The sequence below is a fragment of the Diabrotica undecimpunctata genome, chromosome 4 (assembly GCF_040954645.1).
Source record: "Diabrotica undecimpunctata isolate CICGRU chromosome 4, icDiaUnde3, whole genome shotgun sequence".
Classification (NCBI taxonomy): Eukaryota; Metazoa; Arthropoda; class Insecta; order Coleoptera; family Chrysomelidae; genus Diabrotica; species Diabrotica undecimpunctata.
Window position 1 is genome coordinate 18,871,174 of NC_092806.1, and position 26,862 is coordinate 18,898,035.

At 32.8% G+C, this 26,862-nt stretch overlaps 2 protein-coding genes across 2 annotated transcripts in view; both read right to left on the reverse strand.

Annotated features, from left to right (window-relative positions):
- Window positions 1–26,862, reverse strand: part of LOC140438580 (uncharacterized) — a 239,032-nt gene that overhangs the window by 106,786 nt on the left and 105,384 nt on the right. The gene's annotated exons all lie outside the window — the stretch shown is intronic.
- CheA84a (Chemosensory protein A 84a) lies at window positions 129–26,154 on the reverse strand. The gene is made up of 4 exons (XM_072529062.1): window positions 26,070–26,154; window positions 13,607–13,780; window positions 2,481–2,633; window positions 129–316 (listed from the first exon to the last, which is right to left on the reverse strand). Exons 1-4 carry the CDS (start codon window positions 26,130–26,132, stop codon window positions 167–169), a joined length of 540 nt encoding a protein of 179 aa, XP_072385163.1. The 5' UTR covers window positions 26,133–26,154; the 3' UTR covers window positions 129–166.

Genomic DNA, 26,862 nt, shown 5'->3' on the forward strand with positions numbered 1-26,862 from the left:
TATATATATATATATATATATATTAATTTTTCAGTTTTTTCACCTAGATTTCTTTTATCTTATCTTTTATAATTTTTGGTTTAAGGACAAGGTCTTTCTAAAAATAGTACACATCGCATTCTCTTACTTGTTTATTGTCATCAAAATCAGAAAAAAATTAAAATAACTAAACAGCAATAATTTCGAGAAACCACTCTACTTTGACAATATGTTCGTCTTTATATACGAAATCTAAAGTTAATATAAATCGCCCTTCTGGCAAGAATTTAGGCCATCCATTAGAAGTCAACATTATATCGTATGCATATTGGTGGCCCTAAAAATAAATAAACAATTTTATAAAACACAGATTCTCAATTTGAAAAGAGGCTAGTAGATACAAAGTATTTGTTAAAGACATTTGGAAATCTCAAGGTATTTGGAAATATTTTCTATTTTTTTTTTTATTTACAAAAACCCACTTTAAACTTAGTTAGATTATTAGAGAAGCGGTAACAGCATTACACATTGCTTATATTCCAGTAAATGACTTAACTTTTGGACTTGATCCAAGGGTTGCTTTAACTTGGTGGGTGAAAGCCACTTCTCGGAGGTAAAAAACCAAGTGTTTAACCTTCGAGTGGTAACGTAAGGTCCCTGACACCGACGTAGTAGATTTTTCGCGCTAAAACTCAAATGCGCATATTGTTTTGTCCGCGCGGCCAGGTAGCTTTCTATTCTAATAATCATCACGCTATTTAGTCTTAAAAAATCTGTGGCCGAGTGCGGATAGTTCATATGTTATTCGACTTGACTGTGTGAGCGACCGAGGTTACCATTTGTGTTATACTCAACGGAAAGTTTTTGTCGTTTTTGGTCCATAGTTAGTTTAAATAATAGATATTCATTTAAGAAGTTGTATGTGAATATCGCTTACAAAAGAGAACAAATCAGGTTGCAATAACTTTTTGCCGAAATTGTTGTTAATTCCGAACCGGAATCAGAAGATGACGATGCAAGTTTGCAAGATAATTGTTCAGAAGTTCTAGAATGATACCAATTCAGAGGAGGATTTCTGTTAAAAAGAATATGTCGAAAATCATGTACCAGTAGAAGTAATACCGCGCATACCACGTTTGTTTGGGAAAGATGGAACAAGGTGGAGGAAATATCATGAATTTAATCGTTACGTTCGAACTCCTACTGAAAATCTTTTACCCAATCTGGCAGGACCAAAAGGTGATATTTGGCGAAAATTTTTGATCAAAGAGATTTGGGAATGTTTTTTCACTGCAGATATTCTAGAAAAAATAGTAGAATGCACCAATAAGTTTATAGCATTAAAACGGTATGACACAGTCAATAACAGAACGGCTAGGTCAATTGATCTTATAGAATTAAAAGCTTGTTTGAGCTGTTGTACATATCTGGCGCTAACAAAAGCAATCATCAGAATACTGATGATTTATTTAGAACAAATGGGAGGTGAATGGAGATTTATCGCTTTACGATGTCGCTAAAGAGGTTCCAGTTCATTTTAAGACACATTCAGCATATACTACGATAGATGAAAAGTTAGAAGCCTTTCGCGGCAAATGTTCATTCAGTGTTTACATACCCAATAAACCAAATCGTTACGGTATAAAAATATATGCTTTAGCAGACGCTGAGATGTATTATACGTCCAAGATAGAAGTATATGTTGGTAGACAGTCAGCAGGAAAATATTTTGTTAATACGTCAAATATGTCACTTATTACCTCGTCTGTGTGAACCGATTTGGGGAACGGGAAGGAACGTTACCATGGATAATTTTTTCACAAGCGTTCAGCTCGCGCGATTACTTCAACGTAAACATCGTCTAACTGTTATAGGAACGTTACGAAAGAATAAACCTCATTTCCTCAATTCCTCTAGTGCTAACACAACAAAGGCCAGAAAAAACCAGTATGTTCGCATTTCAAGAGAAGTGTACCCTTGTAGCGTATGTACCCCGAAAAGGTAAAAATGTTTTAGTGTTATCTACTATGTATTACGATGACAACATTGATAATGCAACAGGTAAATCAGAAATAATCATAGATTATAATAATACTAAAGGAGGCGTGGATGTCGTGGACAAACTCTGCACGGCATACAATTGCAAACGAAGAAGTGTTAAGACGAATTGGACATGGTAGAAAGCTTATGAACACTTCTACACGTCAACATGCAAGACTTGGGAAAAAAACGAATTCTTGGCTGTGGAATATTCAAGATTGGACTAACCTCAGCGTTGAACAGATATTTTACGTAGCAAAAGATAGGGTAGCGTTTAAAGAAGTAATCGCCAACCTTAAAAGATAGACAATACGAGTTGGTGCACAAAATAATAAATAATGTGTTAAAATTAATGTGTATAATGTTTGACCAGTAAAAATTTACCATCCTTTATTGGACACTTTACTAATTTATTTAAACACAACAATCTCTGTATTATTTTACCTGTATTATTTACTTACCTTTACTAACGGACAAGATTTAAAAGTTGAGTTCTTTGTTATGTTGGGTAGATCGAAAAATTTGGTTCCGAGAATATCACAAACCTTTTTCGGAAAACTGATTGGCGTCTTCTTATATTCATTATTTTTTAAAATATGAAAACTAAAATAAACCTTAAAAATAAAAAGTAAATAATATCAATATATCACTCAATATATCACTTATATATATATATATATATATATATATATATATATATATATATATATATATATATATATATATATATTGATTCAACTATCTCTACCAGTCCCAAGATACTTAACAGACCACCTAAGACCCAGTTGAAATATATTGTTAAAAGAAGTATATATTGTATTTTTTAGGTAGTTTTATTGTATTAATTCAAGGGAACTTGAGAGGGGTAAAAAAATTTATAAAAAAAAAATTTAAGATAGTAAACAATCTTTACCAGACCCAACAAACTTAACCGTTTTCCCAGACCCAGATATATGAAAAAGTATCATTCACTGGACGGACCCAGTCCCCGCAATGTTGCCAAATTTTTTGGCGCTAAAATGATTGGTAGTGTGCGTTTTGTGGTTTACTTGTTAGTTATTAGCGGAAGTTAAAGTTCGTTATATGTTTACCAAGATGAGCCAACGTAGTAAAATGTTAGTTCAACTAGCTCAAAATAATTTAAAGGGTAGGTGATATTATAATATAAGTGATATAATTTACTAATATTAGTGTTTTACAGATGTATATGAATTTCATAATTCAGAAGATGAAAATAATACAGGCTCTTTGACGACTGAGGTAGGCAATATTATTTTTTGACACCACTAAAAACAAATTATTAGAACCCGCTTAAATATAACATACATAAATAAAGGTTTAGTTCTAAAACTTTTGACTTGGAACACGTTTACATTAAAAAATATGTTTATGGGTTTAAGCCACAATAATTCGAATTAAAATTATATTTTTCTATTGACGTTTTGACTTCTTAACCGAAAGTTGTTCATAAAATATTAAAATTTATATAAAACATCTGAAAGGATTTGTTTACTCCAAATGGCGGGCATACAAAAGTTGCCATCAATTGCAATTAATATAGATTAATTACGGTATATACAATCGTTTTATTAACACATTTATAGGGGCTTATTTCTGTAAACGTACTTTTTAATAAAAATTGAGTTAATAATATTAACTACAATATTTATTTAAGGAACGCAAAGAACAGCAATTTTAGGTTTAGTTACTATAAACAGAAATTCCCGCTATTTCGCAATTTATTTCTCAAATATAAATCAAGTTTAAGGTCAAGTCGTTCGTTAAAATTTTTTAAATATTAAATTTCAATAGGTATTTTTAGTTTATTTTAACCAACAAGCTCAAATTTCAATCGCTTGAACATATGATTTGTGTATTAAATACACAGCAGTGAAACTTGGAGTGATAACTGTTTATGTTTTTATAAATATACTTTTCCGGCTCCATTCAAAAACCAATAAAAGAAAAATTGTGTATTTATGCGTGTCATACTGCGAAAAACATCTGAAATTTATTCCTAAAAACTATTATATTGATATTTAAAAATATGTTTAATATGCAAATAATGTAAATAAAGGCATTTTATATAATAGTTAAAGATATAGTCCTATTCATATTTTAGGGTTTTGCTGGCATTATCTAAATAAAATACATAATATATGTTTAATTAATTTTGGTCACTATTAATATCATCTTGAATTTTCATAATATTTTAATAAAGAATTTTCTTTTTGAATTGAAACGTTTTTTCTTAGTATATTTAAAATGCAATACGAATATAAAATTTATTAATGTGAGTGGAAAATAAGAACCAACTTTATAAAACAAGGTGCAAAGAAATTAAGAACGCCTAACAAATGACTAAAGATATTTTTGTATTTTATATTCATTAACTGGTATTTATTAAAAACACTTTCTTTTTTTATTTTTTTTATTTGCTAGTAAATATTTCATATTTAATGTATTGTACTAAGCTAAAATAAAAAATTGCAGTCTAGTACTCTACATTATTGAGCCTAAATCCAAAAATGATTTATGGGCCACACCCAAAAACCCATTTAGAATTTTATAGGTAAGTTATAATACTACACAATTTGAGATGTAAAAAAATAAGTTGGGAACAACCATATTTTACGAATAATTGAAATTAACAATTTTATGAATAAATCTACCGTTCCATAAACCTTTTAAATTTAAAAACTTGCATCAAATATTTTTCAATTTTAAAAATAGTAAAATTAGTATAAAAATATTTAAATTATGAATCTAACGTTTGAAATTTTTAAAAAAATGTCGCTGTTGTGCATTTAAATTTCCGAATAATAATTTACACCTGAAACATATCTATTTCAAATTTTAAAAATGTTTTACTATAATGAATTTATTAACTCCATAGTTTGTTTAAACCAACTGCAAATGAAAGCTTTTACGAGGCGTTCTCATTTGACGTTTACAACGTTCTACCCAATCAAAAAAAAAATAAGCAAAATTAATTAACTAATGTAATATTTTAGGTTAACAGAAGACGTATATCAAACAGCTAAGTGGCAAAAGTTCTGTTACTTTTGAATGCTGGAAAAGGAAGCGAGCTTAAGGGAAAGAATTTAACAGAAATAGAAATTACAAAAGATATTTTACTTTTGGAAGAAAATAAAGAAGACGAATTAAACAATAAAAATAAACAAAATACTGAAAACGAGGTCGAAGCACAAGTGATAAATGTAGATAAATCTAATCAAACGGGTAAAATTTATGAAATAAAAAAAAAATACAAAAATGTTACAAACGACAAAGGGAGAATACTGACCTTATTACTGAGAATGAGCCTTTGCATAAAAAAATATCTCGCGAAAAATGGACAGAAAAAAACAAAAAACTTGTGTTAACTTTTTTTGCTACACATGTAATAAACAAAAAAGCGCCAAAAAAACAGGAATGTATGGCTTTCATAAATTTAAATTTAAATTTGTTTGAAGAAAAGGACTGGATCAGAATTAAAACTTTAGTTTATAACACCTATCGTTTAAAATAATTTTTTAACTTTTATTGTTCATTGTGATGCAATTTGTTTAAAACTAATATTTTAGAATTTCACTACATTTTGTTTTATATAAAATGTTGATTTTATTAAATATTTAAATCTTGTTTTCTCTTAAGTAAATGTCGACAATTTAAAGATAAATAAATTTTAAAACAGCTCCTAGTTATTATTACACAGCTGCAATATCATGATAGTTTACATTTAGGATAAATATCTTACTACATTTTATTTAAGTAATTTGCATTCCATACGCAAAATTAGAAAATACTAATAGATATTTAATGATTCAAATAAATATATTTGAAAGATTTTGCTCCAATGGAAAAACAGCAGTAAACCTAGTATCTAATTTAACTTATATTTCGAGCTAATATCATATATAAAATAAATAATCATTTTGACCAATGTAGGAAACTAAAAATTAACAATATAAAATGGATACCTATCATATAAAAATTAAAGCAAATTAAATAAGCATTTTAAATAAGCCTGAACTTATGTCACCACCGACACCAGAGAAACATTTAAATACATTAAAAAAATTATAAAATTAAACACAGAATCATTTTCCAAATTAACTCTAACTGAGGAAGGAACGATAGTTATCAAAGAAGATTATTAAGATTGGGTGAAAATTTTATTGTAACGCTTTCGCTTTTGCAGTCAAACCCCCTCCCTCCCTTATGAGCACTGACGGTGATTTCTCATAAGAGCTGACTGCTTTTTCAAGGTTACTGCGAACTTACTATATTTATGCGCACTCTGGGTAATGAAGGTGCCCATAAATGATTTTGTGTTTTTTTTTAAATTTATTTGTGGTTTTTTGTGTTAGTAAAATTTAGTGGGAGATTTGTTAGTACCTAAAGCTTATTGTAACGAAAAAGGCCGTTGCTTTTTATAACGAGAATACGTTCAACAAAGACAACCCCGAGGAAGAAGCTATAAAATCGACTTTTACGTTAAAGGCTTCCTTTTTAACATGTTTTAGATTTATCTTACCCTTACCTATAAAGCGATCAATAAAAAACATATTTTCCTGATTACAAACCAAAATCAAAGATAACCCAAAATCTAAAAAAATTGAGACTTATACTAAATCTATCGTAACATAACAAACATTAGAGTACCCAAGTGATGGATAAAGATTCCATCTTCTCCCAACAGTCACAAAATTACTTCTATTAAGTATTTTCCTATCTTTTCCCCTTTTTTATTATTAAGAGAATATAGCGGCTAATTTCGGATATTTTTATTAAATGTATTGTGTCTTTAGAAAAAAACCTCAAATATTTCCATAATCCATACCTCAAAACTGTTGAAATCTACCAAATGGTAGCCTCCAAAAGAACGACAGCCCGGGACGACATTTACAAGAGTCAGTGGCGACGCTGCCTTAATTTTTATTTTAAATAATTTAATTGTTCTTCGTCTGCCTTCTATCACAAATATTGAAGCTGTTGATGTAAAATCATTCTCGTTGGCAACTTTAATGACCACAATACAATATAGAACTCAGAACGCAAGTTTTATAAAAGCAAAATGATAGAGAACTTCTAAAAGAATTATAATTTTATATGCCTACTAAATACTTACAGCAACACCCATTTAAAGTAACAGAATTGTTACCGGTCCCAAGCCCGGATAAAGGAGGAGGGGGTTTACAGCCAGGTTAGCACCCTACTGATAGATATTAAACCCATACAGCTCATAGAAACAGGATTATGCCTCGGAACAGGACTGATTTAACGACGACGACCAACGCGAGAAAAAGGACAACGAATTTATGAAAAACTTCGAAAAAAAAATATACGTACTTTGAACGTAAAATCTCTTAAACACTCGAGAACAAGAAATTACGAAAGAGCTTATAGAAAAAAATATAGATATATGTGCACTACAAGAAACCAAGAAAAAACCAAGGGATTAAATCATGCTGGATGGGTTTCTCATGATTTATAGTGGTGTAGTAAGAGAAACGAGAGCCAAAGAAGGAGTGGCCCTGTTAATACATAGAAAATTTTTACACCATGTACATGAACGTAAATAAGTCTTCGAACGGATAGTAGCAGTAAAAATTAGACCAGAAGACAAACCTCTGAATATAATAGCCATCTATGCATCTGAGAACAACAGAGATTAAACTACAAGAGAAAATTTCTTTGTACACTCAATTAAATTCCCATTAATGATTTTTGATCGTAAACTAACGTAGAAATCAATTATACAATACCTGAAGAAATCCTGCCAACCTAGGTTAAATTTACTACGATCACTTGCTTTTAAGAACTGAGGAGCCGACTACTCATGCTTACTTCACATATACAGAGCTATAATTCACTCAAAATTAGATTACGGGTCTACTGTATACAACTTGGCCAAAAAAACACTACTTAAAACTTTAGATACTATTCACAATATAGCTATTTGAATTTCTTTTGGGGCCTACCATTCTAGCCCGATTTAAAGCCTTTGTTGTGAATCTGGAGAACTCCCTATCTCCCACAGAAGGCAATACCTAAGTCTATGTTATGCCGCTGCAGTTTCGGCAAACCAAAACAAACTTGTAATTCACAATGTATTTGCTGACCGTTTCTCAACTAAATTTGATTCAACTTCTCGAACAGACCCTCCCTTTTATCACAGTATAAAAACATTTAGTCAACACCAATTTTCAATTCCCAAACAACTATGACCTATCCTTCACTCCCATCCCGTCACCTTGGACAATACCTTTACCTAAATCCGATCTTAGCCTAGCACAATTCAACAAAGCAGAAACTTTAACAACTATCATACAACAAGAATTCCATCATATAATAAATTCAAATAGTGGAGTGAATGAAATTTATACCGACGCTTCAAAAAACGACGAAGGAGTAGGAGCTGCTGTGTACTCAAAACAATTCTCAGCCTCTTTTAAATTACCAGACATCACCACTATTTTCTTTGCTGAACTATTTGCCATCTTACAAGCTATTATTCACATACATCAGGAAAATAAGCAAAAAAGGATAATAATCAGTGACTCTCTTAGTTCGCTTAAAGCCATACAACAGCTTTATTGCAACTATCCCCTTCTACTTCTCATTAAAATATAGAGCTTAAAAGAATCCTAGACGAAAACACTGAGTTAAAATTTTTGTGGGTCCCGTCACATAAAGGAATAAAAGGAAACGAAAATGTTGACGCGCCAGTTAAAAATGCTACAAGTAATCCAAAATCAAGAATATTTAATATTACGATACACACAGATAAAAACTCATTTCAAACAAGATTACAAGAACTTGGCAAGACAAATGAAAAGTACCCCAAGCCCAAGTAAATTACTAGGAATAAACGAAAGTGGACAACCATGGAAATCAAAATCAAGGAAGTGAAGAGAACAAGTGATAGTGACACGTTTGTGTATCGGATATACGAAAATCACACACAAATGCTTGCTGAAGAGAAGAAACAAGCCAATTTGTGAAATTTGCAACTCTGAATTATCTGTAAAACACGATAAATATAAAAGTGAACGAAAGAAACATTGCATCCCGACCTCACTTAAAAGTGCCTTCAATGGGAACAGTGACCTCCAAAAACTGTTTAATTCCCTAAAGGACATCAATTTACTAAACGAAATTTAATTATTTATATTATTACTGAAACCTACATGTAAAACTATTAATTGTATAAACCTATTGTAACGCTAATAACCCTGAGAGGTTGATGCGTTTTTTTTTGTCTTCTTAAATAAGTAAGTCTTATAAATTAAAAATAAAAAGTATATGACAGCAAGTAAGTATATTATATAATTACTTTATCTAATCGTTTCGAATGTGCCTATAATAATCGTTTTAACAACGTAGGATCTAAAAACGTGTCGGTAGTCTGTAGTATGTACGGATGAGTAATGATTTGATATTTGATACCTTTAAAAATATTTAAATAACAGTAACTACTAACATACAGCGTTGCCATTTTTTGGGCCTGAGAAAGTCTTAGAGGTTGTAAGAAGGAATTTAAATTATATACGATATACAGAAATGAACTGCGCTCCCTCTTCACAATTATCATTTGAACTAAAACTGTGTATAATGTGGTGTGTAACCGTCATAGCAGTCCCAAATAAAATTCTCTAAAAATTTAGTGGCATGTACGGGGATGCATATGATATGTAAATAACGAAGAAAACGTTGCCAGACCCTTTTGCGGGTCTGGTAACGTCAATTTTGGACTGGTAACGTCGGTATACCTATGCGTTTCGGGTCTGTATAATCGGTTGAATATATATATATATATATATATATATATATATATATATATATATATATATATATATATATATATATATATATATATATATATATATATATATATATATGTATATATATATATAAATATATATATATATATATATATATATGTATATATATATATATATATATATATATATATATATATATATATATATATATATATATAAGAGTAAGAAAAAAGAAGTACTTGTGACTCGTTTGGAAAAAATATATAAATGGTTTTGATGGGTTGGAGTCAATAAAAGGGGCTATTGGTTAACTATTTAATATCTCGAGCTTTCAATTGTGTTTACAATTCTTCAAGAGCTGCTAAAAAAGACAAAATATCTTACAAAGTTGAACTATAAAGAAAAACATTTTTTGTTAACTCGCCAAATAAAATTAGTTTCGTTAATAAAAATTGCTGCAAATACATGTCAAAAAGAATTAATACTAAAATGCCCTTATCTAATAAATTCTTCCCTGAAATTTTAATAATTTTAAAAACATTTTCTTAACAAAAAATAATTGAATTTATAAATAGTTTAAAGTAGCAACCAATTACAAATAAGCCTCAATGTCATAAATGCCAACTTAAAATGTTTACCTTCGACAATTATATTGTCAAAAATAAAATTGTTTCAAAATTCTTTTTTGTTTAGTAACAAAAAAGAAGAAGATTTATTCACCATTGATAGATGTCTGAAAAAATGTAACAGATATATGGAAAATTAAATAAAAATGTGATATTTTTCAAGTTTTATATATAAATTATAACGAAATAATATAATTATAATTTTGCTTAGGTTTTGAATTTCTGATCTTTTGTTTAAACTATTATCACTTTTAATTTAATTGGTTGGCAATTGGATTATGTATTTGGTTTAGCATGCAAAATTCTGTACATCACAATATTGGTCCTTCACTGAAAGCTAAATATAAACATGCTATCAGGACATGTTAATATATGTTTAGTAAAGGTAGCCATTAAAACAAAAGGCCGGATATATTGGCTCTTCAATATAGGTTTAGTGTACATAGTATACATGATGCTTCGTCTGCAATCAGCGATGCCATTATTAAAGGCGATGCGACAGCGCTTCGAAATATCTTCTAACTGTTATCAGTTAGCGCACAATAGTTCCAGCCGATGATGCTCTAATTTTAACCGTTATATCAATACCCAAGTACCTGATACGGGAGTCTATACCCGTGCTACCCAGGTACCCGGCATTGTTTCGGTAAACTTCGCTTGTACATTCCGAAAATAACAGACAATTGGGATTTTTCTTTGTTTGCTATCAGTGTTTATTTACCTGTGCTTACAAGTTGTTAATATTTTTGTGACTATATGCGTGTTTTATGTTGTAATTACTTGTAATAATGGCAAGAAGAGAAGTGAGTGCTAGCGAATTTAGAAGGTAAGTTATTACTGTTTATTTTTACAATGTTTTATACATAGATCATTCAATTTTAGAATGACGTATGAAAAGCAACAGAAGTACTTGCAACAATTTATAGACGATATAGATGAGGAAGTAGACAAAAATATCGAAAACCAGGAATCAGATGAGGACTATGTTTCGCAAAGCAAACCGGATGAAGATGAAGCTTCTGACGTAGAGGACGTTTTTACTGATATCAATAATAAGATTGAAATCGATACCGACGGCGACGATAGTAGTGATGAAGATTTTGACGATTTTCAAGAAAGTTCTTCCCAAAGTGATGTTCTGGTTGCAAAAGATAAAACGATTTGGCAACGAAAACCGTTTACTGTAAGTCGAACAGTGAAACGTAACCTTTTGCGTGAAAAAACGGGCCCAGTACGTTCTACTAAAACTCTTTCGATTAGAGATACATTCAAATGTGTTTTCAGTGACGCAATGTGTGACATAATTATACGCGAAACCAATCGAAAAGCTAATAGCTTTTGTGAAAAGTATAATGTTGAAAACCCCGACAAACCTCGAAATGTTTGGAAGTCACTCAAAACAGAAGAATTTGATGCATACTTAGGTATTCTTATTAGAGCAGGAGTACGGCGTTCAAATTCAGAGCACTCGAAAGATTTATGGAAAACAAACTCTCATCCTTTGTACCGAGCAAGTATGGGCATAAATCGCTTTTGGAGCATCAGCAGATTCTTACGGTTTGACAATGACAAAACACGTGCAGAACGTTTGCAAAATGATAAAGCTGCAGCTATTACAGATATATTCCATCTTCTCAATGATAATTTACGTCGTAACTATATACCGTCGGATTCTCTTACTGTGGATGAACAGTTATTTCCTTTTAGAGGTAGGACACGTTTCACGCAATATATGCCAGCAAAACCTGCCAAGTATGGCATCAAGGTTTGGTGGGTTTGTGACGCCAATAATTCGTATCCACTTACTGGACAAATTTATACTGGAAAAAATTTGACTGGACGTGAAACTAATCAAGGTGAACGCGTAGTAAAAGATTTGTGTTACCGATACAAAAATTCTGGACGAAACAAAACAATGGATAATTTTTTCACAACTCTTCCACTAGCCCGTCTCCTGTTGTCTTGGAATTTATCATTAGTTGGTACTTTGAAAAGAAACAAACCATATATTCCACAAGAAATGCTGCCTTCGCCAGAGCGTGAGCCTGAATCGTCATTACACGGATTCAGTCCAGATCGTGTTACTATTTGTTCATATGTACCAAAAAAGAAAAAAAGCGTTATCTTGCTGTCAACAATGCATGACAACGATAATGTAAGTGGCCCAAAAAATAAACCTGAAATAATTCAGTTCTATAATACAACTAAAGGAGGCGTAGACAACATGGACAAAATGGTTTCTCATTATTCCACTAAACGCAGAACTTTGCGTTGGCCAGTAGCCTTCTTTTACAATATCCTAGACGTAGCTTGCCTAGCAACCTATATAATTTATACAGAGAATAATCCACAGAATTCTACTGAAACCAGTAAGCGTAGAATTTTGCTACAAGACTTAGGGAAACAACTAGTGATGCCTGCAATTTCTGCTAGATCTAAAGTACCAAATGTATACCGAAATTTTTCATCAAGGTCAGGAATTGAGTGTATGTTAGGAAAACCTCTACCTACAGATTCAAGTAATACTGCAGAGTCATTACCACTTCGAGATTCCACTGGACGCCTCAAAATTGTTGGAAACTGCTACATTTGTATGTCTTTAGCGAAAAAGCGGCTAAGAAAGACACGAAAATCGTATAATGTTTGTAATCGTCCACTATGTAACGAACACTCAGTAAATATAAGTAAGTGTGGACAATGTGTTTAAAATGTAACTTTTATTTACGTTTCCATATCACTTTTATTATAAAAAAAACTAGACAGAGCTTCATAATTTACTAAACATTACTGTTCCCGGGTGCCACGGGTGTGGACGACGTAATGGTGTAAAAACTTTATTAATTTTAATATATTATATGCATTTTTTTCTTTGGTTTTTATTATAAATCTCTTCGTCCTAAATAATTTTAGGAATAACTAGAAGCTCGAATAAAAATATTTATAGTATCGTCAATGATTCAGATAAAACAATTACCAAGGATACCCAGGTGCCTGGGTATAGACAAAAAGGTTAATATTTGAACAGCTTTTATTGTTCAATGTTAAGCAAAAATTTTCTGCAGAGAGATACGTCTATGCTAAAAGTAATCTGTTTAAAAGCAGGTTAGTTTTAAAATTTATATATGGGTTTAAGAAAGATTATTTTGTAAATATATTGGTATATTTTATTACCATAACGTCATTGTCTTTGGTTACGTCCATAAAGATATCCAGTTCAAAGTTTGCTGCTTTGGCGGTACGATTATACTGACCAAATGTAAAATATGTCATTTTTAACCAAGAGGTATTACCATCAGTGATTCGTGCAAACTCATTATTAAAAATATATCCTGATCCTTTCAGATCCTGTAAAAGAATAGAAATAAATATAATAAAGCGTGTAGAATTCATGAAAATGCATAAGATATAACGTAGAATAATGTAAAATATTAAATCAATAAAGAAGGTATTGGATTTTGACCAAAGCTATGAATCATGCCGATGCAGTACACAAGTTTATCTGTTATTTACAAGGTCATAGCTCTTGTCAAAATCCATTAACACTAGCATATAATATATGTGCTTCTTTGAGGTATACGTAACTCAGCTTATAGGTAGTTGGTATCCAGTTGGTACAATTGACGGGAGGTGGGGGGGATTTTGCATAATGAATAAAATCCTGTAAAGACCAATAATTCTATAAAACTCATATAATCTATCAGACAAAAATTTCAAAACGCTATAAAACCGTTTGGTAACATTTGTGTATACTTCATCTAATTTACTTACCGTTGCACGTCATCCGCGTCATAGCCCGTGAGGTCACATGATACTAACACGAAATATTTAGGCGGTAGGTGTGTTCTTTTTTAGAATCACTTTGCCGAGTACACTGGTATTACAGCCACTATACATATTTTATTATATACGCGTAGAAATAATATTTAAAGATTTCTATTAATGTTAACTTAAAGAAATACACAATAATATGTTTCATTTAATTTGTATAAATGCATTATAAAGCGTTTTTATGGAGAACATTTGTTCGGAACACACTGTAACTGTAATCGAACGAAGGTCATATTTTGGCGTAAATTGGTAACACTTATTTGACAGTTGCGGTGTTGACTAATGTTAATAAGTAATGAAAAAAGTGTTGTTTTTGTTTAAGTATTCCATTTTACATCTTTATACAACGAATACAAGCGGCTCAAATTGTTTTTATCAAGATTATTTTTTAACCCTTGTTTTGTTTCTATTTATTTACATTAAATATTAATTTGTTTTGTTATATAATCCACTTTTGCAATAATTATGTGACCTATTTGATTTAAAATGGATACAGGATTTTTTTATACTTTGGCAACTATGTCAACTTCGATCTCTGTCAATGATAATGACGTGCAACGGTAAGTAAATTAGATGGACTCTAGACGAAATTTAGTCCTCTTTCGTGGACCTAAAATTTATGTTTCCTACAATTTATCAACATATGATGCTACTTCAGCTGAAAGCCAAACCTCTAAACATAAATCTAATCCAAGTGTATGCTCCATCATCTGATAGCAATGATGCTGAGGTCGAAAAATTCTACGCGGACTTAGAACTGTTAACAAAAAACATAAAGAAGCAGGAGGTAAAAATAATTATGGGCGACTTTAATGCTAAAGTCGGTCGAGGAAAAACTGGAAATATAGTAGGAAATTTTGGGTTAGGTAAAAGAAACGAAAGAGGAGACAGACTAGTCCAGTACTGCCAGGAGAAAGAATTAGTCATAACAAATACATACTACGACCTACCCTTACGAAGATTATACACGTGGACTTCTCCAAAAGATAACACCAACAATATAATCAGAAACCAAATAGATTTTATAATGATTAACAAAAGATTTCGTAATGGAGTACAAAGTGCAAAAACCTATCCAAGCGCAGATGCAGATACGGATCATAATCTATTACTAGCAAACGTCAACATTAAACTCAGGAAACCGGAGAAAAAAGTTAAAACCACCAAAATTAACATCAAAAACCTAAAAGACGACAACTGACAACAGCAACTAAACGCAGAGATAAATAAATTAACTGAAGGAAGCGTTGAATGGGCAGATATGAAAAAAGCCATACTAAAAGCGGGAAAGGAGGTCCTAGGCGAAGAAGAGAAAACCACTAAAAAAGACTGGATGACACCGGAAATAGTTGAGCTAATAAATGAAAAAAGAAAATACAAAAATAAAGATGAAAATAAATATAAAACCATCAAGAATAAAATCAAATATGAAATCAGAAAGGCTAAGGAGGAATGGATGAACAAAGAATGCCAGGAATTGGAAGAACTCAGCAACAAACATGACACCTCAAACTTACATAAAAAAATGAAAGAACTTACAGGCAACACCAGACAAAGAAGAACACTCATAACAAGAGATAATAATGGAGAAATACTTACTGAAGAGAGCAAAATAAAGGAAGTATGGGAACAATATATAATCCATCTGCTCCATGACGAGAGAGAAAATGAACAAGATATAGGTGAAGAAAAACAATACCTACAAATTTTACCCTCAGAAGTAAAGAATGCCCTACAGAATGCAAAACAAGGAAAAGCACCGGGTCCTGATCAAATTCCAGTTGAACTGTTAAAAGCCTTAGATGACGGTAATATAAATAGACACCCGAATTCTCAACCACATATATGTAGAGGGCAACATCCGGAAGAATGGCTTAAATCGATATTTTTACCTCTACCAAAAAACAACAATCCCAAATCATGTAATGACTATAGATTGATAAGCCTAATGTGCCACCCTTTAAAGATTCTCTTGAAAATTGTTCAAAACCGAATTTATAAGAAATGTGAGGAGCAGATAGATGAAACTCAGTTTGGCTTCAGAGGAGGCATGGGTACAAGAGAAGCATTATTTGCGTTGACGGTACTCTTGCAGAAATGTCGGGAATATAACAAGAGTGCATATGTATGCTTCATAGACTTTAGGAAGGCCTTTGACCGAGTGCAGCATATGAAGTTAATAGATGAATTAAAAAACATCAATTTAGACAAAAAAGACATTGAGTTTATTAAGGATATATACTGGAACCAGAAAGCAGTGGTAAAGGTGAACGATATAGAAACAAATAATATACCGATTGCGAGAGGGGTTAGGCAAGGATGCGTCTTGTCTCCGACGCTTTTCAACGTGTACTCACAGGTCATATTCAGAAAAGCCTTATGGGAAAGAAAAGAGGGAATAAGAATTGGTGGAGAAAACACCATGAGATTTGCAGATGACACGGTAATTATGGCTGAAAGTATAGAAGAACTACAAACTTTACTAGATGCAATAAATAGTGAATGCATTCAAATGGGACTTGGCATTAACACAGATAAGACCAAATTTATGATAGTATCAAGGAGTCCAATAAATAATGAACAACTAACTCTTGGTGGACAGCAAATAAAGAGAGTGACAAAATATAAATATCTGGGAGCTTACATCAACACAGAATTAGATCCAGACCAAGAGATCCGGGTACGAATAGAAATGGCAAGGGCAGCGTTCTTAAAATTCAAACAATTGTTCTGTGACAAAAATCTGAATACTGCGCTGAGACTGAGGTTTGTTGAATGTTACGTCTGGTCGCAACTATTGTACGGGTAGAAACATGGACACTAAAAGCGCAAATAGTTAAAAAGATTGAAGCCTTTGAACTTTGGATATACCGGAGAATGTTGAGAATTCCATAGACTGCCAGGGTGACCAATGAGGAAGTGCTGAGAAGGATGGGTCGAGACAAAAAATTGTTGAGAACGATAAAAGTACGCAAGACTGCATACCTTGGACACATATAGTCTTCTGCAGGTCATGATGCAGGGTAGAGTCGATGGCAAAAAGGGAATAGGTAGAAAGAGGAAGTCACGGCTGCGAAATATTCGAGACTGGACAAACATGACTGTAGACGAATTATTCCACGTTGCAAAAGACAGAGAAGCTTTTAAAAATGTGGTCGCCAACCTCCGTTAATGGGGACGGCATAGGAAGAAGAAGAATACAATTTATCAAAAATAAACGGCATAAGATTCGTATAAAATTATTTAAATTTAAAACACTAGAACAGTATCCATTATAGTTATGTAAAAGCTTGAATAGGGTCGAATGAATAATTATTTATATAAAGGTTAATTGTTCTTAGCCTTCTTTCGTTTATTTTTGGACATAGGCCTTTATCAACTCCTTCTCGCCCCTCCGCAATGCTATTAATTATTTGAATTTGTGATTTCCTCTTCTTATTGATAAAGAAACCTACTCCATCGTATATAGAGTCTTCCTTTCCTTTACAGTAGAGTATATTGCCTGAATATAAGTTCACATACCCTCCTCATGTTTTAACTTCTGATAGTCTCGTTATGTCAAAATTTATGTTCCACAATTTCTCCTCTAGTTGAACCGATGTTATATGTTGTTATATGGATGTTTGTTCTTCCTCTTCAAGGTCAGCTTGTCACCTCTCCCACGTCCATTCCAATCGAGATTATGAAATGCGGCCTACTCAGTTCAACCAAAAGCCCTCGAGGAGACGGGTGGAACCGTTCACTCTTGGAATGGAATTATCATCATCATCATCATTCAGCCTTCATGAAAAGGTCTAAGCTCATCCATTCTTTACGATTTTATGCTCTTTGTTTCCAATTTTTGGTGATACGCCTGATGTCGTCAGCCCAACGTGTAGGTGGTATTCTTCTACTACGTTTTTCTGCTCTTAGCCTCCAATTTGTAATTTTTCTCGTTTACTGTGAGTGAGTGTGAGTTTACCGTTTCATTCGTCATTCGCCATTCTCAATTTCAAAGCCGTAGTCTTGGGAAGCGAAAAATACAGATTTATAAAACACTAGTGCGAAGTATTATGACATATGGGGCTGAAAATTGGATCCTAAACAAGAAAAACAGCAGTAAGATAGTAGCAACAGAAATGGAATGACTGCGAAGGTGCTGCAGAGCAACAAGAATGGATAGGAGAAGTAATGACGATATAAAGCAAAGAACATCAATAGAAACAGACATACTAACATATATAGAACAAAAAAGACTAAAGTGGTATGGACATGTAAGAAGAACTAGCGACAGCAGATGGATAAAGAGAATAACCGAATGGAGCCCCATATGAAGGAGAAAAAGAGGACGACCCCGAAAATTCTGGAGGAACGAAGTAGACGACGCCATGAGTAAGAGAGGCCTAAACAATGGAGAATGCGACAACAGAGAGAGATGGAAACGGTTGAGCGGGGGAAGGCAGTGAATACTGTAGAATTCCTGAATATTTATAGTCTTGAGTAGAGACATAGTTTCTACCAGATAGGTCATGACCAATAATACGCATTGGTCAAATATTTTTCTTTTGATGCTAATTGGTATGTTGGCCCTAACTGTGTCTTGCAGTTTTCCAAAGGCTTCCCACGCTAAAGTAGTCCGTCGTTGGATTTCGCATGTTTGGTTATCCCTGCTGATTCTTATTTCATGGCCCTAATACGTATATTTCTCCACCAGTTCTACCCCTTTGTCTTGAATAGTTAAATGGTTATTGGGGACCATATTTGTCATAAACTTATTTTGTTCAAGTTCATTCTGAGGCCCACCTTCGAAGATGCAAAGTCCAATTCGTTTAACATATCTGTGGTTTCTCCTAAATTATCTGTGATAATCCGTCTATTGTTACTCCTCTGTGGTCCCAATTAACCATCTTAAAGGCATAGTCTAATGCCATTATAAATAATTTCGGTGACAATGTATCTCCTTGCTTTATCCCAAGTTTTATTTTTATTGGTCGGGGTTTATCGTGTATCTTAACAGTCATAGTGGAATTTTTGTAAATATTGTAAATAAATTCACTATACCTATGGTCAATCCTGCTGTCATTTATTGCTTTTATAAGCCTGTCTATTTCGATTGTGTCGAACGCTTTATGAAAATCTATGAAGGTTAGGACAAGAGGTTTGTTGTTCTCAAAAGATTTTTTAATGAGTGTCTTTACTTTATGGAGGTGACCATTGGTACCATAATTTGAACGAAATCCTGCCTGCTCTCTCGGTTGATAGAAATCTAATTTTTTCTCCAATTTTGATGTCACTAACCTAGTGAAGAGCTTGTATATGTGGTTCAACAGGATAATAGCTCTATAATTTTCTAGGTCCATTCTATCTCCTTTTTATGCAAAAGGATGGTTATAGCATTGTTCCATTCTTTGGGCACCTCTCTGCTGCAAAAATAGATTAAACAGTTTCCTTAATTTAATAACATATCTCCTCTATTTACGATAGCTTCTATTAAAATTCCATCCCTTTCTGAAGCTTTGTTATTTTTCATTTTTCTTAATACTTGTCGAATCTCATCTACCTTTATCTTTGGCATTAGTTCGGAACCTTAATTCATAATCTTCTTTGAAATGGCTGTTTGTATTCCTGTTTAATCTTCTCGTCTACTTCCATATAATTCCTCTTCTTCCTAGAACTCTTTGACGACCTGTATTAATTCGTCTTTATGTGATATTATTTAATTTTGCTTGTTTCTTAATTTATGAACTTCGCATTTCCCATTCGTTAGCTTTCTACGTAGAACTTCGAAACAGTTTTATTTATTTCTCTTAGAATTTGGCTGTCTGCATTCTTATCGTTTCTCATTGTTGTCTTCTTTGGTCCAGCAGCGTTTCAGTATATTATTTTACTATCTGATTTTCTTTTAGGAAAGACCTTTATGATGTAATTATTCGAGTTGTTAAGATCGTTCTCGGAGGTTTCATGCAGTAGTAGCTTATTATTGATATGTGCCTGATATTGGTTGATATCTAAGGGAGTGTCCAGATACTATGAGATTTATCTTTTTGTACTCCTTTTGTGCATGGAATTATATTTCCTTAATTTCAGTTGTTATAGTTATTCCGCTGATAGTCGACCATCAGAGCCTCGTTTCTGATAACAGAGTGCGCCAACTTGAAGATGAGGCTTACATTTGAGTAGGAGAGGCTATGGGAGAGTCATCACTACCCCATTAGAATGTGGCGTACAAAACCGAATCTATATAAAAACATTACAAAATGTACCAAATATAAATCAGACGTACACCCGGAAAGAAAAGTACTATACGGTGACAGTCTGGGAATGGCTCGCGGCTAGACAAAACAGTGGAGATGGTCATGCGGTCCACAAAACAAAAAAATCCGAAGTTATATCAGGGGCGCCAGGTAAATTGGCCCACAGCCTTCCCTTACGTTACTATTCAATAAACCACCAACTTACCAATAGGTTTACTACTAAAATACTAAGTAACAGTATACAACCTGAATAAATAAAAAAAATAAATGAAATTGTCAGATTAGAATTTAGTCAATTTTAATAAATAGATTCCCAAGATAGTTGAAAATAAATACATATTACAATATTATTTAACTTTACCATAGGCTTAATAAAAAAAATAATATAAAAATGCGGCTTCTACTTGCCTAACAAAAATTCATAAGTTATTTCTACTTAACAGAACAAAATAAAAGGTAAAACGTATCAAAAGTACCGGACGCTAAGGGGTGTGCGGTTCAATACCAACCAAAAATAATAATTAACGCAAATAGGACACCACGTGAGCTCAAGTGCGTGCGCAGAAAATAATATAAAAAAATAAATCTCAAATATATAACCCCCCCTTAGACGCAGTTTACAAAATTAAAATAGGTATGTGTAAATATTTAATTAATAAAATAAACCGCAAATAATCTTTAAAAAAAACTGTAAAGTATTTGTAAATTTGAAAATAAAAACTAACAGCAAATAATCTTTAAAAAAAACTATTGTGTTCCGTAAACAAATTAGACGGCGCTTAAATCTTGCGTTGAAAATTAATTATCGATCCATACCTCGAATTTTCATATACTTCACCGCGTGGAATTCCAGTTACAGTTCAGCGTGTCTTCAATCCAAAATCCCATACGATTGCCGCTGTACATAGACTTGTGTGACAATGTTGAAAAGTTGAAAATTACAGCCAGACGGAAAAATACGAAGAAGAAGAAGCAGGAAAAACAAACAAACCAACCCCTTCTTAGCCAGATTAGGGGTTTGAAATATCCCAAATTGGACCGAAACGTAGTCGGCTATTTGGACTCGTGATTAAGGCTAATTTCTTGATCTAAATGCGACTCCCGGTATTCACGTATACTGTAGATCCGCTTTTTTTAGCGAAATTGTGGATATTCCAAAAAAACCCTTCCACGAAGGCAGCAAATCCCCTTGAATATCCACACGGTTCGGACTAGTCCAGATCCCACATGGAACAGCAGCTAAAGCAAAAAACAAAATGCCGTTTTTAATCTAGCCCAACCTTTCAGTAACACCGTCAAACCTAGAATCACTTTCTTTCCGTCGACTTTCCAAACACTTGACAACTTGACACACGGAGGTCACCGAATAATACCGAGATTCAAACATTTCAATTTTATGATCCCAATTCTTCCAAGATGACTCTAGAAAGAACGATCTAAATTAGTTTCTTCACAAAAAAGAGGACGTTTTCCCTTAACTTCATCAGCACAATTTGCCAGACATTACCCCTATTTGAAAATTACTAATTTTATTTTCGCCACCTTGCTTATAATATATTATAGGCAACCGCTCTTACACGTCTTGAATTATTTAAATTTTGATAAAATAGAGGTGGGACTTTCTACTTTAAATTTGGAACGTAACAAGAAGTTTAATTATTATTCTTTAAAGATGTAACACATTTGTTAATTTTTTTGGTAAACTTGGAGTTGGGGTTGTTCGAAGGAGGTTGGTAGTATCTAAAATCATCTAGAAGTAATTCACTTAGACCAAGATACTGCTCTATATTCCTTAACACAGTAGTGTTACCCTTGTCACTAGCAAAAACTAACAGATCAGAATGATTTTTGACCCTAGAACCCTCTCGTACGTAATAAAACGCTTAATACTCTTAACACGTTAAATTTACGTATATTAAATTAACAAATCTAAGAACAGTGGTAAATTAATAAAATATTTGTTGCAAACTGAAATACACAAAAAAAAATTTACTAATAACATATTCAATAAAAAAAATAATAACATATTCAATAATAGTTTTAACACTGCCTAATTTGGTGTTCTCCGCAAATAGGTGTTTTGCATTTCGGGCAATAAGTGGTCGTCATTCATTTAATTGTTGTGGGACAGATTGAGCAATACTTCCTTGGACCTTTTTGGTTTTCTGTTACACCTTCGGGAGTATCTTCTTTTTCCAAGACCTCAGAAATATTTTTTTTTAATTCACAGTTCAATTTTTTATTTTCTAAGCAACTTGTCTGGTGAGGTTCTGTAAGTTTGTTATGAAGCTCCATCATAAACTGCTGTCTTTGTAAGGGTTTTCCACTTTGAGTAAAAACGTTATGCGAATAAATAACGTAGGCATTGATGCAAGCCATATTGATCATATTATAAAATATGCACATCGGCCATATTTTGATCTTGCGGTTCGCACACATATTTTGACACATTTGGTCAAACATATCGACTGCTCCTTTCGTGGAATTATACGACATTATCATTTCGGGTTTTTTTGTATTTGTGTTAACTGTTCCCATTTTATGCATTGTTGATAGTAGAGTCACTATTTTATTATTTTTAGGTTTATAGGACACCAAGGAGCAAGTTTTACTATATGCGTACATAGACGTGTTAATCTGACGTTGCTTATTATTTTCCAATAATTCTGATGGAATGTGTGGTTTATTCTTCCGGATCGTCCCAAGTATTGTCAAATTATAGGGCCTTTTTAGTAATTTCTCTGCCAAAGAAATATTCATGAACCAGTTGTCCATGGTCAGGTTCCAGTTAGTGCCGTGAATTGGAGCTGTTAAAACAGTTACAAAGTAATCGGCTAGAGGAAGGCCATTTGTTTGGGTAGATTTGCCCAAATACGGTTCAGCATTGACCAAGTACTTGGTGGCGATATCGTATAACAAAACCAATTTTAACATGTACTTAGCAGGTTTATTTGGTATGCACATGCGAAAATTGCATTTTCCCCTAAAACCCACCAGCTGCTCATCAATTCTCAAATATGAACTGGACTTGTAATTTGTTTTACAATGGTTAATAAATATATATATATATATATATATATATATATATATATATATATATATATATATATATATATATATTTAGGGATTCTACAGTATTCACTGCCTTCCCTCGCTCAACCGTTTCCATCTCTCTCTGTTGTTCCATTCTCCATCGTTCAGTCCTCTCTTACTCATGGCGTCGTCTACTTCGTTCCTCCAGGATTTTCGGGGTCGTCCTCTTTTCCTGCTTCCTATGGGGCTCCATTCGGTTATTTTCTTTATCCATCTGCTGTCGCTAGTTCTTCTTACATGTCCATACCACTTTAGTCTTTTTTGTTCTATATATGTTAGTATGTCTGTTTCTATTGATGTTCTTTGCTTTATTTCGTCATTACTTCTCCTATCCATTCTTGTTACTCTGCAGCATCTTCGCAGGCATTCCATCTCTGTTGCTACTATCTTACTGCTGGTTTTCTTGTTTATGATCCAATTTTCAGCCCCATATGTCATAATACTTCGCACTAATGTTTTATAAATCTGCGTTTTTGTCTTCATATTTAGGTGTCTATCCCACCATACTGAGTTAAGTTGTCGGATTGCTGTTCTTGTTTGTCCTAATCTTTGTGTAATTTCTTCCTCTGTTGTTGCCTTTTTCGTGATTATAAACCCCAGGTATTTGAATTTATCCTTTCCTTTGATTGTTACGTTGTCATCAATCTGTAGATCTTCTATGTCTTCTTCACTTGTAGATAGGTACTCTGTTTTCGCGAGGTTAATATCTAGGCCAGCCTTGGTATATTCTTCTTGTAGTTTTTTCATCATGTAGCTGAGGTCGTCTTGGTCTTGTGCAATCACTACTTGATCGTCTGCAAAACTTAATGTATATAGGTATTCGTTCCGTACCGGTACTCCCATGCCTTCGCATTTTCTTTTCCATGTAGTCAAGGCTTTCTCTAAGTATATTTTGAATAGGGTTGGAGATGTGGAACAACCCTGCAGGAGCCCTTTTGTTGTGGTGAAGTCTCCTATGATTCTTGTTCCCATTTTAATGGACACTTTATTTTCTTTATACAGAGCTTTTGTAGCTTCTATGAGTTCCGTCTGTATTTCTAATTTGTACATTGCCTCCCATAGTTCTGACCTTGGTACAGAGTCATACGCCTTTCTCAGGTCCACAAATGCCAAGTGTATATCTCTATTTTTTGCTTTTTTCTTTTCCAACAGTTGTTCCAGTGTGTATATGTGGTCTATGCATGATCTTCCTGCCGTGAAGCCTGCCTGATCCTCTCCGATTTTGCCTTTTATCGCTTGCTCTATCTTTTCTCGTAGTATCTTCCCATATAATCTTCCTATTGATGATATTACGCTTATTCCTCTGTAGTTTTCGCATCGTTTTCTATCTCCTTTCTTAAATATAGATGTCATATATGCCGCCGTCCATTCCTTTGGGAGCTGTTCTCCATTTATGGCTTTCTGAAATATGCATTGTATCATCCGGTGTAATTTTTTTGATCCGTATTTTATAAGCTCAGGTGAGATGCCTCCAGGTCCCGGTGCTTTCTTATTTTTGATTGCTTTTATGGCCGTTCTCATTTCCCTATCTGTTATTTCTATTTCTTGTTGTGGGAATCTGCTTCGTCTTCGCCTGTTTTCTTTTCCAATGAATTGTGGTCTTTGTTCTGTTAATAGTTCCTTGTAGTAGTCCTTCCATAAATTTAATAAATTCCTCCCATATTTCTGATATGGGGGCAAAAGCAGTAATTTCTCTCCTTTCAGCTGCTAGTCTTCGCTTTTTTTGTAGGCATTGTAGTACTCTTTGTATTTTTCCATAAACATCTTAGACTTTTCTCCACGTCCTCCTCCACATTTTCTTCATCGGGAACAAAATCGGGATCAACAATGCATCAGAATCACTAACAATTCCAGCGCTATCCACTTCAATATGATCTTCTTCCTCACTCTCACTACTCTCGTAAATCAACCGTTTAAGTTCGGCATATGTTAGTGCCTTTCTACTCATTTTATAATAAAAAAATGTCCGATAAAACTCTTGACACGTCAAATTAACGTACGTGTATTTATCTATTAATGCTCTTCACAAGTAAAATTTACGTGTTGACCCTCAGGGATCGCGATACACCAACACCTACTAACTTATCTACTATCTTACAATGATACGTAATTTTTACGTACAAGAGTATTCTAGGGTTAAAGAAGAAAATCGCGTTCCTATAAATTCGATTAATTTCAGATAGAGGTTAAGAGTTAAGCGGATGTTAAGCGGGAAGTGAAATTATGAAGAATGCTATTAAAAGAACAATAACTTCCCTTGTTTGCAACAACTTTTTAAGTGGCTGCGAGTCCATATATCTCAACGAAGCTGCAATTTTTTATTTTATGTGTATGGTTAACTATTTAGATGATCCTTTTATTTTATGTAGTTTATAGTCGGATTTGAATAACAAGATATTATTTCTTGCGCTTTAAACTTTAAACGGCGCTTAAAAGACAGTATGATAATATTTTTTACAAAAATCTCGAAGAAGACTTACCACATTAGAAATAAACAATGCTACAATTGCAAACGACAAAATTAACACTCTGTAAAGCAACATCACAGTCGCTTGTGATTCAAAATAAACGAAAAATCAACCAATTTAAAGTAAAAATAAAATATGTAATAATATAATAGAAAATAAAAACATAATTTAAAGCAGGATATTAAAAATATTAATAGATAACATCTTTAATTACAATTGAATTAAAAAGTTTAAAAAAGAATCGAAGCACATGAAGTATTTTCCTATTTGATTTCAAGTGAGATATGAAATTACATATTCATTTCATCGATTTCGTAGTAAATTACATGTCAGTCAGTATTGAATTGAAATGAATGAAGTTCTCTCATGACATATCTATACCTTTACTCCAACGTTAATAAAAATAAGTATGTGAATAAAATAGGACAATTAGGAAAAAAAATATCTTCCTCTTAGTTTTAGATTGTTTTTAAACTTAAAAAAAATAAGTTTTACTAAGAGATGTAGTATAAAATTCATTTTATAAGATATAAGAAGAATATTTGTGACTACATACCATGAAACCACTCTACAGCAGTATATCAAAGGGAAAGGCAGATTATAATTTACTTACTGTTTAAATTCAAATATGGTTGTATGAATTAATCGAGACATTTCCTCATAAACCACTCGATTCTTTCCCATTATAATGGATTTTTGATATTGACGAGAGCGGACATCAAGCGAAAGTAAGACTGTTGACTGTTGAACAAAGCGTAGAAGGAAGTCGTTGATGTTCGTTTGTACAGGTGTCAAAAAATGACAC